The 15906-nt window shown below is 60.6% G+C and overlaps 1 protein-coding gene across 1 annotated transcript in view; it reads left to right on the top strand.

Moving 5' to 3' along the window:
* The window catches only part of CLPTM1 (CLPTM1 regulator of GABA type A receptor forward trafficking), a 28812-nt gene extending 16652 nt beyond the window's left edge, over nt 1-12160 (top strand). The window contains exons 5-14 of the mRNA XM_032388398.1: nt 651-768; nt 4849-4934; nt 5799-5919; nt 6487-6731; nt 7454-7547; nt 9503-9693; nt 9966-10061; nt 10356-10491; nt 11082-11249; nt 11403-12160. Of these exons, the coding sequence (XP_032244289.1) occupies nt 651-768; nt 4849-4934; nt 5799-5919; nt 6487-6731; nt 7454-7547; nt 9503-9693; nt 9966-10061; nt 10356-10491; nt 11082-11249; nt 11403-11698 (1551 nt within the window). The 3' untranslated portion in view covers nt 11699-12160. The remainder of the gene's footprint in view (nt 1-650; nt 769-4848; nt 4935-5798; nt 5920-6486; nt 6732-7453; nt 7548-9502; nt 9694-9965; nt 10062-10355; nt 10492-11081; nt 11250-11402) is intronic.
* Nucleotides 12161-15906: the final 3746 nt, after the last annotated feature.

Raw genomic sequence — 15906 nt, 5'->3', positions numbered from 1 at the left:
CATGGGAAAAGCAAGGCAGGCAGGGGAAATAGCTTAGGATTGGCTCCTTTGGATGTTGGATGTCAGTGGGCTCTGGGCTAGAGCGGTGTTCTCCAGCTGCATGTACCCCATCCTGGGTGATTTAGGGAAGCTTCGTATGTAAAAGTTATTAGATCAAGGGAGTAGGTGGAGTGTGGGCTTGGGATTGGCTGGATTGCATATGAAAGATGTGTACAAAGCCAGGTGAGTTGTATCTAGGAATTAGTAGCCCTGGAAGGGGCAAGTCTCCTCAGCCAGCTAAGAACCCCCCCCTCCCTCCCCGCACCCCTGCCCCAGATGTTAAAACAGTAAAAATATATAAAACATGATGAACGCAGAGGTGGGCTTAAAAGGGAGGGAAGTGAAGGGGACAAGTAAATCCAAGTTCTGCACGGAGCTCCGACGGAGGCCTCAGATCGGCCTTGGCTCTCCCCCTGGGGCCTCAGGCAGGTGGCCGCCCTCTTGGGTTTCCTCATCTGTAACAGGTGGGGCTGAGAGTAGTCCCCATCCTGGGAGATAGCAGGTGACAGGCACAAGCAGAGCGGGGGACACAGATGGTGAGAGGAGAGCCGCACAGGAGCCCGCAGACTGAGTTCAGATCCACTTATGCACCACGTTACACATTCTTGCAGAGCGTCCAGCAGAATGGCTCCATCTACATCCACGTCTACTTCACCAAGAGTGGCTTCCACCCAGACCCCCGGCAGAAGGCCCTCTACCGCCGGCTCGCCACGGTCCACATGTCCCGGAGTAAGCACCCCCGCTGTGCGGCGGACCCCCCCCCACCGTGCCGGGCCCACGGGGGCAGGCAGGAAGCCCAGGCCCAGGGAGGCTGGAGTCGGCGGGCTGGGCTCGAGCCCCACGCACCCTCTGCACCTCTGTGGACACCTGTGAGCAGACGGGAGAGGAGTCAAAGAGCAGGCGGAGAAAGGGACTTCTGAAGGGCAGGGGACAGTGGTCAGAGAAGGGTGGGGCTGGCTCGTGCACGCTTCCGGGCCTGGTCAGAGCAGACACTCGGGAGCAGTCTGTGAATGAACACCAGAAGGAGAGAGCAGGGGAAACGGGAGGACTCTGGGCTATGTTTGATCCCGTGTGAGGTCTATAAGTGCGTCTGTTACCCCAGTCCCTGCGAATGGGAGCCGCAAAAACGCGCCACCCTCTGGGGGCCTTGTGCGGAGGTGCCTGGCTCCCGGGCGCCCCTTTTAGATGGTCCCGTGAGAGCATGCTGTGAGGGCCGTGCAGCCGGACGAGGTCCCCCATTCTCATTCTGGCTGGCCACCCGGCCATCCCGACTGCAAGCACAAACCCCAGGGACTGTGAGTGACCCCGGGAAGCCTTGGGTCCGGGCGAGCCGTTTGCGACTTCTGACATGGCCCAGTAGCGAGCAGGGGTTTTCTCCACCCAGAGCATCGTCTTCCATTTCATCTCTTCTTGCACACACATGGTTCAAAATTCAAGTAATTCAGCAAGACAGTGCAAGTCCTCAGTCTCCTGTTCCCCTCCCCGCTCCTCCCCCAGCCCCACTCCCCACAGCCCACTGCCTGCAAGTTCCTGTCGCTGTTTCTCTGTCACTTAACCTCCAAAGCTCCCCCGAGGAGAGAAAAGCCCAACACAGGAACGAGAATTTTGAGGAGATTAATATTCGTGTTTAGGTGCTTTTGAGTACTTGGCTTATTGGCATCGGAGCCACGTGCTGAACGTAGTCCTTTTTCCCTTCCTGTCCCAACTTCTCGTTTTGTATGAGATTAATCGTGGTTGTGTCCTTTTCCTCCCTCCTGGGGTCTTTGTCCTTGAGTCCACTGTCTCCTGATTGGCAGCCCTGGGGTTTACTTGAGTTTCAGCAGATCTAGAAACTCAGCGGCTCCCTCAGAAAGTTCCCTTTCCCCTGTCATGAGTCTCGTGTGCCCACCTCGCTTTTATTTCATTGCACCTGGGGATTTGGTTCAGATCCCTCTGGCTGTTTCTGCGTGGGGCAGCAATGGATGCGCTTCTACTTGTTGGGTTAGGCCTCCCCTAACTTCGGGGGTATAAAGATATCCCAAAGGATGATAATTTTTTCATTATCCTCTGTAGTGGGCAAAAATAACAATTGGTGAACCCATATCGGCCTCCAAAAACTGATCTGGAAAAGTCCCCTCGTGTGTGGTGAGCCTGTTCTGTGATCGTGTCTGTGGAATGTGGTCCGTGGGATGTTCTGCCCAGCTGGGTCTGGTGCAGGCAGAGGCGAGCAGAGGGAGTGTGGCTTGCGTGGGTAGTCTCCACAGCTGTGGCCCCGTGAGCGGCATGGATCGGGGGTCCGGCTTAAATGTGCCTGACGCCTCAGAGGTGGCCTTGAATGTGACCCAAGAGAGCGGCTGCTCTCTTGCATCCCATTTGCCCCCCATCGACGCCACTGTTCTCTTCTGTGGTTCTGCCTTTGGGGAACGTGCTCAGTATCGAGGCGTGGTTAAGGTCACGTCCACGGTCAGTGTGACACATGTTGGCATGGTCTGCAAAAGAGAATCTGCAGCCCCTGGACCTGAAAAGCCCACTAGGATTCGCCAGGCCTCCCTCCCCCATCTCACAGCTGGGACCCCTTGGAGCAGGGACGTGAAGGGGCTCAGAGCTGGCCACACACCAACTCCAGAGGGAAGAACGAGAGTATGGGGTCAGAAAAGCCCCCCTCTCCCCGGAAGACCGGTAGTCAATACCTAGAGCAACACGGTCCCATAGATATAACACCAGCCCCACAAGTCCTTTATGCTTCCTAGTGGCCACGTGAGTGTTAGTAATAATTTTATTGAAGTCAACATATTGTCATTTCCACATGTAATCAGTGTAAAAAATTAGCGAGCTATTTTACATTCTTTCTTGCGTTAAGTTTCGAAGTCCACTGTGTGTTTTACACTCACAGCAGATCTTGGTTCGGACCAGCCACCTGGTCAGTGTCCGTAGCCTCACGTGGCCATTACTGTACTGGCTGGTGCAGTTCTAGAAGCTGTAACTCCTAGAAAGGGGGGCTCTTCTCCCAGACAGAAGTCAGGTCCATCTCATGTTACAGTCCAGTCTGAATGCCACCCAGTTGTAGAATGTTCTCCACTTAAACCAAAGCCTCTCTCCTCCTGGGGCTGGGCTGGGCACAGCTCCTCCCTTCCCTGGACAGCCTCTCCCAGGTGTGGAACAATGGCAGAGCGTGTCCCCCTGGAAGGTTTCCTCCAGGATGCCCACCCTCGGGTGTTTCCTGTGTTCCCCGGGGGTGGGGGCAAGGTCTCACATGAACTAACATGATAGGAGTGGGGGTAGCGTTCATGGTAACAAGAAAGAGCAGCAGGCCCTGGGCTGAAACCGAAAGCCAATTCCCAGAAGCATTTTTGAACTTGAGCTCATCCATAGACTCCAAAAGCCCCGAGCCCTGGTTCTGGGTGGGTGGGAGGGATCTGGGCCCTGTGGTTTGTGGAAATGTGATGGGCGCGGATGCGGCCTGGCTGTGCTCTTCACAGTGGTCCTGCCAAGAAGGGGTGGTGCTTTGAACCCCCTTCTTCAGAGGAGGGACTGAAGCCCAGGGAAGTGACGTAGCTCACCAGCGTCCCTCAGGGAGACAGAGCCAGGATATGACCCCAGAGCCCCCGCTCTTGGCCAGCTCCCTTTCCCATTGCCCCATTTCTCCTGGGCCTGCAGGGGCAGGATGGAGAAGTCACCAGAGGGGCAAGCCGTGGTTCGTCTTAGCATAAGGAAGAGTGAAAAGTACCAGGCCAGGGTGGAGGAGGGGAGATGGGGCATAAGCAAGCACCGGCCTCCTCTTCCTGCCAAGTCTTGGCAATCTTCCGGGCAGGGCGACAGGGAGCCTGTAGCCCACCTGGCCCCCGCAAGAGAAGTGAGGTCCACTCCTGGCTGGGGATTCACAGCCCCATAGTAGTTCTCATATTGGTGGCTCGGGCCTTCTCCAGAACTGTCGGCAGCCTGCCTGTTGATGTTCACGGGGTTCTACTAGTTGTCAGTCCTGGGGTTCGTGGACTGGAGGAGGCAGAGAGCAGGCCAGCCAGCCGACGGGGAGGCAAACTGGGGGCCAGGATAAAAAGTGGGGAGGGAGGCAGAAAGGGCGAGCAGGACAGCAGGATGGCCTCCTGCAGTGGGGTGGGCAGGGAAGCCTGCGGAAGAGGAGCATTTCACCGGCGACCGGAAGGCTACGAAGGAGCCCACCGGGAAGGTTCCGGCCACGGTGGATGCGTGCCAGGGAGATGGAGCAGGGCCTCCGAAGGCCCAGGGCTGGCAGATTTGGGGAGGGAGGAGTGAGGCGGGCGAGAGAGGAGGTCAGTGGGGCCGTGGTGAGCATCGCAGGCGCCCTGCTCAGGGAGCGGGAGCCTTCTGGGTTTCTGGAGCAGCAGGGGAAGAACAGACACTCGGTTTAAAAGAATTGCTGGTTGCCCTGTGGAGAGCAGGTCATGGGGGAAAGGACTGTGGTCATCGGGAGGGGGATGCCGTGGCTGGCCTGGGTGGGGCCCCGGAGGTGGGAGGAGTGGTTGGATGTGAGGCACGAGCTGGGCCGGGGGTTGGGGGGGGCGTCCCTGGAATGGCTGATGGAACGGATGGAGCAGATTCTGGAGAAGGAAGACTCCAGGTTTTTGCCTGGGGCAGTTTGGCAGGTGTGGGTGTCCCTGCCAAGATGGGGAAGTGACGGGATGAGGTCTGAGACGGCAGCTCAGGCTCTCGGGCTCCCGTTGCCATCCCCTTGTTTCGGGGTGCAAGAGCACATTCGGGAGACCAGTGAGTGGCTGGTGGCGGGCAGAGGTCTGGTGTCTGGTGCCAGTAGCTGTCCTGTCTGCCCTCTTGCCTCCGCCTCCCCTCCCACAGTGATCAACAAATACAAGCGCCGGCGATTTCAGAAAACCAAGAACCTGTTGACGGGAGAGACAGAAGCCGATCCAGAAATGATCAAGGTAAACGGGAGTGGAGCTGTGGGGCCTCGGGGGAGCGTCTGGGCCCTTCACCGCCCGGCAGCCAGCCCCCATGGGTGCCCCTCGGACGCTACCACTGAGCCCCTGCGGAGGCTTGGTCAGGCCGCCTCACCTCTCAGGGCCTCCGTTTCTGCTCTGGAAACCAGGCGAGGAAGCAGAGCTGCCTCTCAGGTTGGGGCGGGTTTCAGGCGAGGGTGTAGCAGCCGGCACCCGGGGAGCAGGTACTTGGACGGACTGAGCCGCTTCGCCCGGCCCTGTCGAGAAGGTCCTGTCACTATTCCCGTGTTCAGACAAGGAGACTTGCCCCAGCTGTCACAGCCAGGACGTGGCAGGGCCAGGATTCACGCGCAGGCAGCCCGGCCCAGAGTAGGCAGCTGATAACGTGACTGTGGCAGGAATACTCCCTGGCAGGCTGGGGGTGCTGGGGGTGCTAACCTGTGCTGGGCACCGAGAGCCCAGGGAAGGGAGAGGGAGGCTTTCTGCACGGGGACGGGAGGGACGGGAGGGACGGCCCCCGTGCGGAGGCTGCGTGTGGGTCCCACACTCGTGCTGTCACCAGGCCACGCTTCGCAGCCTGGCATATGACCGCATCCACATCCTCAGGCCTCGGTTTCCTGCTCTGTTAGGTGGCTGGGGGGCAGGGGGGCAGTGGGATCCAGGGCGGGGGGTGGGGGAAGATTCTGGAAAGGCTGGTACGGGGATCATCTGAGGTAAGCCCTCGGCCAGTGGTCACTGTGGTGGTTTACTCTTCTGCTATCTCAATGTCACGGAAGCCCTCAGGAGGAAGCAGGCAGGTGCCTCTGAGACCCCCCTCCCCCAACCCCGCCTCACCCCATCTTCCCTCAGAGGGCCGAGGACTACGGTCCCGTGGAGGTGATCTCCCACTGGCACCCCAACATCACCATCAACATCGTGGACGACCACACGCCGTGGGTGAAGGGCAGCGTGCCGCCGCCTCTGGACCAGTGTGAGCCCCCCGCCCCCTCGGGCCCCCACCCCAGCTCCCTGCGAGATCTGACTGGGTCTCCACCACTCCCTGGCTCCCCGCCCCGCCCCCCACAGCACTCCCCTTTCTCTCCTCTCCTTCCTGCACCTCCCAGTGACCCCAGCACTGACCTGCTGTGTGCCCACACCAGTCCTCTGGCAAGCCTCATCTAGCCCATGAGCTGTTGCCAACTTTTGAAGTTGGGACGGCATCGCTGAGAAACCCAGATTCCTGACTTCTTTTACAACACCCTGATACGTGGTCATTGGCCGGGCAGCCGTGGGTTGGAGCCGAGCCAGGGATGTCCCCTTCAGGTGGGGCCTGCCCAGCCCTCTCTACCCCATCCCCTCCACGGAGGTCAAGCAGCTCTTCAGCTCCCCGTGGTGTAGCCGAGAAGCGTCCCCTGTTCTCTGGTCTCTGCCCGGGGTCCCCGTGGGCATCTGAATCTGCCACCTTTGCCCTTGGAGGCCCGAGGGATGTCCCCGCCCTCTTGGATGCTGGTGGCCTCCGGCCCCGGCTGAGCGGTGCCCCTGCCCCACGTGCCCGCAGATGTGAAGTTCGACGCCGTGAGTGGGGACTACTACCCCATCATCTACTTCAACGACTACTGGAACCTGCAGAAGGACTACTACCCCATCAACGAGAGCCTGGCCAGCCTGCCGCTCCGCGTCTCCTTCTGCCCGCTCTCGCTCTGGCGCTGGCAGCTGTACGCCGCCCAGAGCACCAAGTCGCCCTGGAACTTCCTGGGTGACGAGCTGTACGAGCAGTCAGACGAGGAGCAGGACTCGGTGAAGGTGAGGCGGCACGGGGGCTTTCCAGCCCCTTCCTGGGCTGCACGAAGGGGAAGTGGGCCCGCCGGCAGCCTGGGGACCTCCAGCCCGAGCTCCCTGCCCAGTTTCGCAACCTCCCGGGCCCCCTCCCCACAGCAGACCCCGGCTGGCTCTGGGGGTCCTGTCTCCGAGGCTTCTGGGGGCCTCCTAGTCATCCTCGTCACGGCTTTTCTGTCGCCTCAGCCAGGCCTTTCAGGTCTGGACCTGCACCCCCGCCCCCAGCCTGTCTCCTTGACCCTGGGCTCTGACTCCGAGCCTCTGCTCCCTCTTACCACGTCCTTGAACGTCTTCTGTTCCCACCTTTCTCTTGGCCTGCATCTGTGACCTGGAGACTCAGCTGTGCCTCCCTGGGCTTGTCTTCGGTGCTGAGTTTCCAGTCCTCACCCCAACTGTCCCTTCATCTATCTCGGTCACCCTGCCTCTCGCCCCGTCACTGTCTCTCCGTCCCCCTGACCCCCACCCGTCTGCACAGCACTCGCCTGGCCCTCCATGCCCCTCTGCCCACCCTCACCCACTCTCCTGCTGGCCGGCATGCTCTCTCCTTCCCCGGGGCAGCTCCAGGGCTTGGGGCCTCTGGGGTCCAGGGGAAGGAGAGCGGGGCTGGCTAGTGAAGGTGCTGCAGTGGTCACCCCTGGGCGAGGGCACGGCTGTGCTCACAGGCATCGCCCCCCCACCCCCACCCCCAGGTTGCACTCCTAGAGACCAACCCCTACCTGTTGGCGCTCACCATCATCGTGTCCATCGTCCACAGTGTCTTTGAGTTCCTGGCCTTCAAGAACGGTAGGGTGGGCCCCTGGGGCCAGTGGGAGGCCATGGGGGAGCTGGGGATAGGAGGGTGTGTGGTGGGGGATAGGGCCTGCCTCTTTCCCCCTCTTCCTCCCTCCCCATAGGTTCTCCCTCTATGTGGGGTCTCTCGGCCCCACTCTCCAGAGGCCTGAGGAGCTGGGGAGGGTAATGGCCCCAAAACTCCCAGCCCAGAAACTCCCATCCAGCGGGTGTGGCGCTGGGGAAGGAGCTGGCCTGCTGCTCCGGTGGAGGCCGGGATGGCACCACCAGGAAGCGGGGCCGGGGAACTCCGAAGCCGGGATCAATGAGGGAAGCCCCAGAGCCGCTCCTGCTGCCCCACACAGCAGGCTTCTCGTTGGAGACCCCTCGAGGCTGAGTGGACAGGGCCCACCTGAGTGGGAAGGTGACAGCCCTGTCCCCAGAGGGCCCCTAGGTTGCAAAGGCCAGCAGTGCTGGTGGCCAGCGCCCTCATTGGTTAGCTTGTGGAGTCCCCACGGCCCCAGCCCCACGAGGAAGCCTGTCGTTACCTCCAGGCTCACAGGTGAGGAAGTGGAGGCTCAGGGAGGTTAGGTAACTTGCCCGCAGTCACGCGGCTGCCAAGTGACAGAGCCAGGATTTGGACCCAGGCAGGGGCTGCGACACCCGCTTTCTTCCTCGGAGCCGTGTGGGCCACCGCGTCCTTCCTAGGGAGGCCTGCCACTCTGCACCTTGTGCTGGCAGCAGTCCTAACGGGTGTTACCGTTATTGACAATACTGCCACGGTTGAGCGTTACCTTCTAGAAGTTCCTAACATCCAAACTGGACGGTAGGTGGTGGCGACCACCAGGAGGGAGGGAGTTGTTAGCGGGGCCGCAGGGAGCACTCACCGTGCCCGGCCACGCCCGGGCGCCCAGACTTCCTGCTGACTTCCAGCTGGGTCGCCCGCGGTCCCACTTCCTCCTGAGAAATGAGGGCACGGTGGGGGGGATGGTCCCTCGCCCGAGGTCACCCAGTGGGGGGCATGGGCCCTGGGCGCCTTTACACCCCGTGCTTGTTGCCTCCCTGGCCTGAGGCGGGACTCACATCTACCCGCCTCCAACCGAACTCCGTCTCCAGACCCATTCATTGTTCCCCGTCAGTACTGGGGGGCTCTAGGAGTGTCCCCCTCAGGTCTCCTCAGGGCCCGATGGTCCGATAGGGGGTGGGGCAAGCCTGCCGAGTGTGCCGGAGCTCTGGAATCGGAATCAGAGTGGGTGGACAGCTTTGCACGCCGATGCGGGGCCAGCCGTGTGTGAGCCCGGGCCTGGCTTCTCTTCCGTACGACCGGCATCGTGGTGGGTCGGCTGCCTGCGGCTGCGGGTGGTAGGCCACGCTGGTACCTGCTTTGGCCCATGGGAGGCCAGGGCTCAGACGGGGGCCGCCTGGCCCTGTGGGTGGGGGCCCAGCAGGGGCGCGGGAAGGAGCTCTGGTTGGGGACCAGAGCCCAGGGCCTTGTCTGCACCCCAGGAGTGCCTAAGGTCCTTCCGGGTTTCAGGGTGGTGGGCTGGAAGAGCTGGTCTCGAAGTGCACGGCCCAGAGCCTCCTGCCCAGGGGAGGCGGCCCGGCACCAGGTGGACAGCCAGGTTCTGGTGTCGTGCAGACCTGGCTTGCATCCACATTCTGCCAGGGCAGCCTCTGTGGCCTGAGGAATGGGGCTTCCCTGAGCAGCCTCAGCTCCCAGCGTGTGGCGAGCACCAGGACGTGGCAGGGGCCACCGTCCCCATCCCTGCCGCCGCCACCCTGTCGACTGCTCTGGGTGGCGTCCGTGAGGCAGAGACTCTTCAGGGGAGGGGAGGGTGGTGTGCACCCTTCCCCCTTGGCAGACCCAGCACCACATCGGGGCTTCTGAGGGGGATGGGGCCTGAGGGAGCTGCGGGAGGGACTTGGAGGGAGGCTCCACAGCCCCTCGGCTTCACCCCAATCTTGTGCAGATATCCAGTTTTGGAATAGCCGGCAGTCTCTGGAGGGCCTGTCCGTGCGCTCCGTCTTCTTCGGCGTTTTCCAGTCTTTCGTGGTCCTTCTCTATATCCTGGACAACGAGACCAACTTCGTGGTCCAGGTCAGCGTCTTCATCGGGGTCCTCATCGACCTCTGGAAGATCACCAAGGTCATGGACGTCCGGGTAAGGCCGGGCCCCTGTGCTCTTCTGGGGGCCGCTGGGGGGTTGGAATGGGGGTTGTCTGCCCCAGCCAGACCCTGGAGCTGGCCCCTGGGGGTTTCCCAATGCCTGTTGCGCTCCCAGGACCAAGGGGATTTTTGCACCAGGGGATTTTTTGGGTCACACGTGGGGCAGGGGAACTGGGAACAGTGAGGAAGGGCAGGGGCTGGAACTGGTGGGGGTGGGGGGTGGGAGCCAGGGTGGCAGCTGACCACGGCCTCCCTCTCTGTCTGCAGCTGGACCGGGAGCACAAGGTGGCAGGACTCTTCCCCCGCCCAACCTTCAAAGACAAGTCCACGTACATCGAGTCCTCGACCAAAGTGTATGATGATGTGAGTGTCCCCCACAGTGGGCCCCGGGGAGGGTCTCCAAGCACCCACACACCTCTGGACCAGGAGATGGGCAGTGGGTGGGGGTCCAGGGCATCTGCCTGCCGACTGATGGGCCCATCCATTCTTTATGGCCTGTGTCACACCCGCCAGTGTTCCGTGCCTGCCCCGTATACTTCCTGTCCAAGTTCTGAGTTCCCAGGGCCACCTGGAAATTCCCTCGGTCTGGCCTGCCAGCCCAGGTGTGGGTGGGTGAGGGTGGGGAGCAGGGTGCCAGCCCCGCCCTGTGCCCCACAGATGGCGTTCCGGTACCTGTCGTGGATCCTGTTCCCGCTCCTGGGCTGCTATGCTGTCTACAGCCTCCTCTACCTGGAGCACAAGGGCTGGTACTCCTGGGTGCTCAGCATGCTCTATGGCTTCCTGCTGACCTTCGGTGAGCAGGCCCTGCCACACGCGGCCCCCCTGCCTGGGGCAGACTCAGCAGCGCACGTTCCTGGGTCCCGTGCTGGGCCACGCAGGGGACCAGCCGGGTCCGGTCAGCCTGGCCCTGTCCTCCTAATGCTCATGGTCCCGTGCGGGAGAGACTCGTCCCCAGACGGGGACGACCCAGGGTGGGCAGGGGTGGCACGTGAGGAGCCTTGGAGGGGTGCCCGGTCTAGGCTGGGGGTCAGGGAGGGCTTCCAGGAGGCCGTGCACGGTACGTTTCAGTCCTTGTCCCTCAGGACCCCTTCAGAGTAGAGAAGCAGACAGGTGAGTCACAGCACATGGCAAGTGCCACGAGGGGCTAAAGTTAAGGGGGTTGGGGAGACCTGTCTCAGGAGATGGTGTGTAAACTGAGGCCTGAAAGATGCCCAGGGGGCTGGTGAGGAAGCTGTGGTAAGATGCGCCCGGGGGTGGGAGCGGCGAGGAGGCCCGGGTGGCCGGGGAACAGGGAGGAGAGAGAGACCGGAAGTGCGGTCAGAGAGGTCGGGGGTCAGGGCACCCCTTCCTGGGCTCACGGGGCTCCTTCCATCATCACTGCAGGCTTCATCACCATGACCCCCCAGCTCTTCATCAACTACAAGCTCAAGTCTGTGGCCCACCTGCCCTGGCGCATGCTTACCTACAAGGCCCTCAACACCTTCATCGACGACCTGTTTGCCTTTGTCATCAAGATGCCCGTCATGTACCGGATCGGCTGCTTGCGGGACGGTGAGGTCCAGTGGGCGGGCGGGAGGCCCCCAGAGCCGGGCGCAGGCAGGGCCCTGGGCCGAGGGAGGTGCCACAGCGTCAGCCTACGGGCTCAGTCCTGGGGTGCCAGGCGGGCCCCTTCCTCTCACACTGCCCCCCTCACCCCACCCCCAGATGTGGTCTTCTTCATCTACCTCTACCAACGGTGGATCTACCGCGTCGACCCCACGCGGGTGAATGAGTTTGGCATGAGTGGCGAGGCCCCGACAGCAGCCGCCCCTGTGGCCGAGGTCCCGACGGCAGCAGGGGCCCTCCCACCCCCACCCGCCCCGGCCCCCACCACAACCGCCGCCGCCGCCAGGGAGGAGGCCTCCACGCCCCTGCCCGCCAAGCCCACCCAGGGGGCCAGCTCTGCCACCGAGCCCCAGGAAGCCCCTCCAAAGCCAGCAGAGGACAAGAAAAGGGATTAGCCGCCCCTGGTCCTCCTCTTCCGCTCCGGCTCCTGGTGACCACCACCACCCCCGCCCACCCACGCTGTCCCGGCCCCCTCGCCTCCCCTCCCTGTCGTCCTTTCCCTGGACAGATCGGGCCAGGGCGGCGGGAGGCCCCCCTTGGGCCGGAGCCCAGCGTGTGTCGGGGGGCCGGGGCAGGCCAGGACACGTTGTGTGTGGAGGCGCCGTCTGTCCGTATGTTCCTCTGTGTTTCTAGCCATCTCGCCCTGCCAGCCCAGCGCCATTGGGAATCATGGTGAAGCCGACGTGGCGCTGCCGAGGTTGGGGGCCAGGCGGGGAGAGCGGCCAGGGCCCCTCTGTGGGATGCCCACGGCCATCCATCATCTTGTCCCTTGTCCCGCGGCCACGCCCCTCCTCCCAGACCGCCGCCCTTTAACACAGTCTGGATTTAATAAATTCATATGGGTGTTTAACTTAAACTCAGCAATCCCCCCTCGTGCCTGCCTTCCTCTGCCACCCCGGAGGGTAGCTTCGCCAGGCTGCGGGTGGCTCTCCTGGGTCTGCGAGGGAGACCTGCAGGGTGCAGGACACAGTAGGAGACAGGGACCCTCGTGGCCAGGCCCCTTCCTCACGCTTCTCCTCCTCCCAGCAGCCCTCCGAGGGGCTTCAGTAACTGTCCCCATTTCACAGATGGGAAGCTGTTCGCTGGGACCTTCTTGTACCTGTGTTCTCACCACGAGGCTGTGTCTGGCCGGCCGAGGCTGAGCCTTACCTGTGCCCACTGATTGTCTCCTGGCCTCACGCTGCCAGGCGGGGGGCAGCAGCACAGGCCTGGCTCTCGAGTAGACCCCCACAGACACCTGCTGTCCTGATAACTGCCCGTCAGACTAACTCGTTCGGCAGGCCCCGTATGCTGGACACACAATCTCACTTCTCTGGGCTGTGAGCTCTCTGCCCGGGGTTGCGGTAGGGGTACAGGGGCGAATCCTTAGGCAGAGCGGTGCTCTGGAGCTGTTGGGGTGACCTCCGCATCCTCGGGGCTGCCCGCCCTCAGGACCCAGCCAAGACCTTAGTGCGTGGCACACGTGTCTTCCCAGCTACCTGGGTGCTGGGACTGTTCACCCACTTTATAGACAAGGACATAGGTCTCTGGGTGTCCCTGTGCTCTGAGGGCTCGGGACCCCGCATTTCCAGATTTACTGTTTTGGGAGAGGAGGCCCCCGGGGCTGAGGACCACACCAGGCTTCCCCAGCCACCCCGCCCTGCGGAGCCAGGCAGGGAATCCAGGAGGGCCCAGGAGGTGTTGGCACACGCAGAGCCCCACGTGTACACACACGGGACGGCAGGCTCCTCCTCGCCTCAGGCAGCCACGGCCCTGCTCCGCCACCCCCCCCCCACCTCATTTCACAGTTGCCAGTGCCCCGGGAGAAAGCCGGGCCCCCCTGCGGGCTTCTGTCCCGTGACTCTAGGAACCAAGGAAGCTCTCAGGCCACCTGGACTCACTGGCCTCCTACAGGAACACGCCCAAGACTTTGGCAAGGCCCCTCAGCTATAACCCGCACCCCCATCACTCGGGAGCCTCACCTCTTCACTTCGTCTGAGACCACCTGGTCCAGGCTGTTCCCTCTTCTGTCCCAGGCCTGCCCCTCCCATTTGCTCAGCAGCCAGAGGGTTTTCTAAAGCACAAACCTGACCCGTCCTCTGCTCGGAACCTACCATGGTTGCCAGTACCCTTGGGAGAAAAGGCCAGGCCCCTAACGCACGAGACCTTGAGGGGATGGGATTTAACCCTTACAGCCTGATGCATCTCCCTTGCTTTAACTTGCCATGATCTCTTACCTTCTGGCTCTAGACCCTGCTCTCCCCTTACCTGGGACATGCCCCAAGGTACACAACTTTACCTTATCCTATGCATCCTCCACATTGTGGTTCCAATGCCTCTTCCTCCGGGAAGCCCTCCCTGACCACCTGCTCTGCTCCCCTCCCCCCCCCCCCCCCCGCCCAGCTCCCTGGGTTCTCACACCCCAGCCCTGTTCGCTGTGGGTCAACACTGCCTGGAGACAGGTTATTCTCCACTGGAACGAGCCGGGGCTGTCTTGGTCACTGCTCTGTCCCCCGGGAATGTTTGCTCAGCACATTTGTACACTCCTAACTTGCACAGACATGCGCACGTCCCGAAGTGTGGACCTTGAGAGGGCCTGCATTAACACACTAGTAGAGAAACTGATACGCAGTCACTCCACAGATTTCTCCTGAGCCCCTCCCCTGCACGTTGCCCTGAGCTTGGGGGGGGGGGGGTGTCTGTTTACACAGCAGGGAACAAGACAGCCCAGGCCTGCCCTCATGGGGCTCAAAGCCCAGCAGAAGCCCCGAGTGCTGAGGATTTCTGACCTGTCCCTCCAGTTACTCACCCAATAAACAGTGGTGAGGCCCGATGTTTGCAAGGGGCAGGGGGGGGGCATCAAGTGGGCTCCGGGTCCTATCGTAAGAGCTGCAATTCGATGTTCCTTATCATGAGCCAAACTCTAGTCTAAGGGATGTTTGTGGTTTGCTTCGTCCATCAAATGTAATGTTATTCAATATCCCCATCACCTTACAGACCGTCATTCAATCCTCATGTCCACCACTTCTCAACCTCCTTGTTGTTCCCTGAACATGCCCTGTGTGTTCCCACCTCAGGGTCTTTGCACTCGCTGTTCCCTGTGCCTTGCACACTTCCCTGGATAGCCACATAGACCCTTCATCATTTCAACTCTGCTCAATGTCTTCGACCTTCCCTGAACGTCCTCCCCCAAACCGTACCCTCCAAACCCAATCCATATATCCTGCTTTATTCTGTAATGTCGCCATCACCACCGGATATATATATATATTTGCTTCTCTACTTTTCCATCCGTCTCCACCCACCTTGGATTTCAGTTCCATGTGATGGCAGGGGCTTTTGTTGGGTTCCTTGCTGTGTCCCCGGCTTTTGGAACAGTGCCCAGCACATGTAAGAGCCATATGCAAGTGTCCACTATTTTTAGTATCTTAGTTAATCCTCACAACCATCCTATTATAAGACCCATTTTACAGACAGGGAAACTGAGGCTCAGAGAGAGTCAGTTGCCTGAGGTCACATGGCTGGTAAGTGGGAGACCTACGATTTGAACCCAGACAGCCTGATTCTGGACCCTCACATCATAACCTCTCTTGCAATGCTCTTGTTGAACACAAGACTAGAGCCTGCAGGCCAAACCCAGCTTTTCCTAGTATTTGTGTGATTTTTACATGTTTAAGTGGTTGAAAAAAAATCTCAAGAAAAATATTTGCTTTGACATGAAAATTATACAAAACCCAGATTTTGTAGAAAAAGTTTGCTTGATATTTTGCTCTACGGCAGTAGCTCTCCAGCTTGGGCTTGAGCTCTCTGCATCACCTGAAGGGCTGAGGGCCACACTTTGAGACCGCTGCTATGCGCGATTCTGCTTCCCACGAGCAGGTAGCCAGCCCGGTTTGGTGACTGCCCTGACCCGGTGCCCAGTGCAGGCCCTGGCACACAGCAGGTGCTCAATAATTGTATGTCGAATTAATCAATGAGGCTGTGTGGGTCATACGTGGAAATTTTACAGAAGCAGACACAGGATGCCAAACCTTGGCTCTGCAGTCTGAGGGTGCCGGGCATCCCAGTTAGGACCTGATGGTCAACTAGTCATTTTCAGGGACAGGGAAGGCAGAGGAATGTGACCTAACCAAAGGGCTGCCCTTCTTGGAGCTTCAGTCTCCTCCTCTCTGCAATAATCCTGATTTGATCACTTGCCTCAGATGCTGGTGCAAGCCGGGAGGCGTCTGTGAGGCCCGCAGGTAAGCCCTTTGCTCAGGGGTCGGGCACACAGCTCGGTATGCACACTGGGAGCTCCCCGGTTGATGTTCCCACACTGAGTTACCGAGCCCCTGAGCTGAAAGTGTTCTGGGCTATTGGGAAACTTGAAGGGGCAGTGGGAGAGGGATAAAACATCCATCCACTCTATAAACATTTATTGGACACTTACTGTGTTCCAAGGGCTGTTCTAGGCACTCGGGTTAGAGCAAGGAACAAAACAGACAAATCCTAAAACTGGCATTCTAGCCATAAACGTTTAAGTATCTTCAACCCCAATTTACAGTTGAAGAAACTGAGGCATAGAGAGAGTGTGGTTTTCCTAAAGATCGTTACTACCCATGGCAGCTGGAGCCCTGGCAACTTC

Source organism: Phoca vitulina, unplaced genomic scaffold (genome assembly GCF_004348235.1).
Source record: "Phoca vitulina isolate PV1807 unplaced genomic scaffold, GSC_HSeal_1.0 scaffold52, whole genome shotgun sequence".
Lineage (NCBI taxonomy): Eukaryota > Metazoa > Chordata > Mammalia > Carnivora > Phocidae > Phoca > Phoca vitulina.
This window is presented reverse-complemented; position numbering and strand designations above follow the sequence as displayed.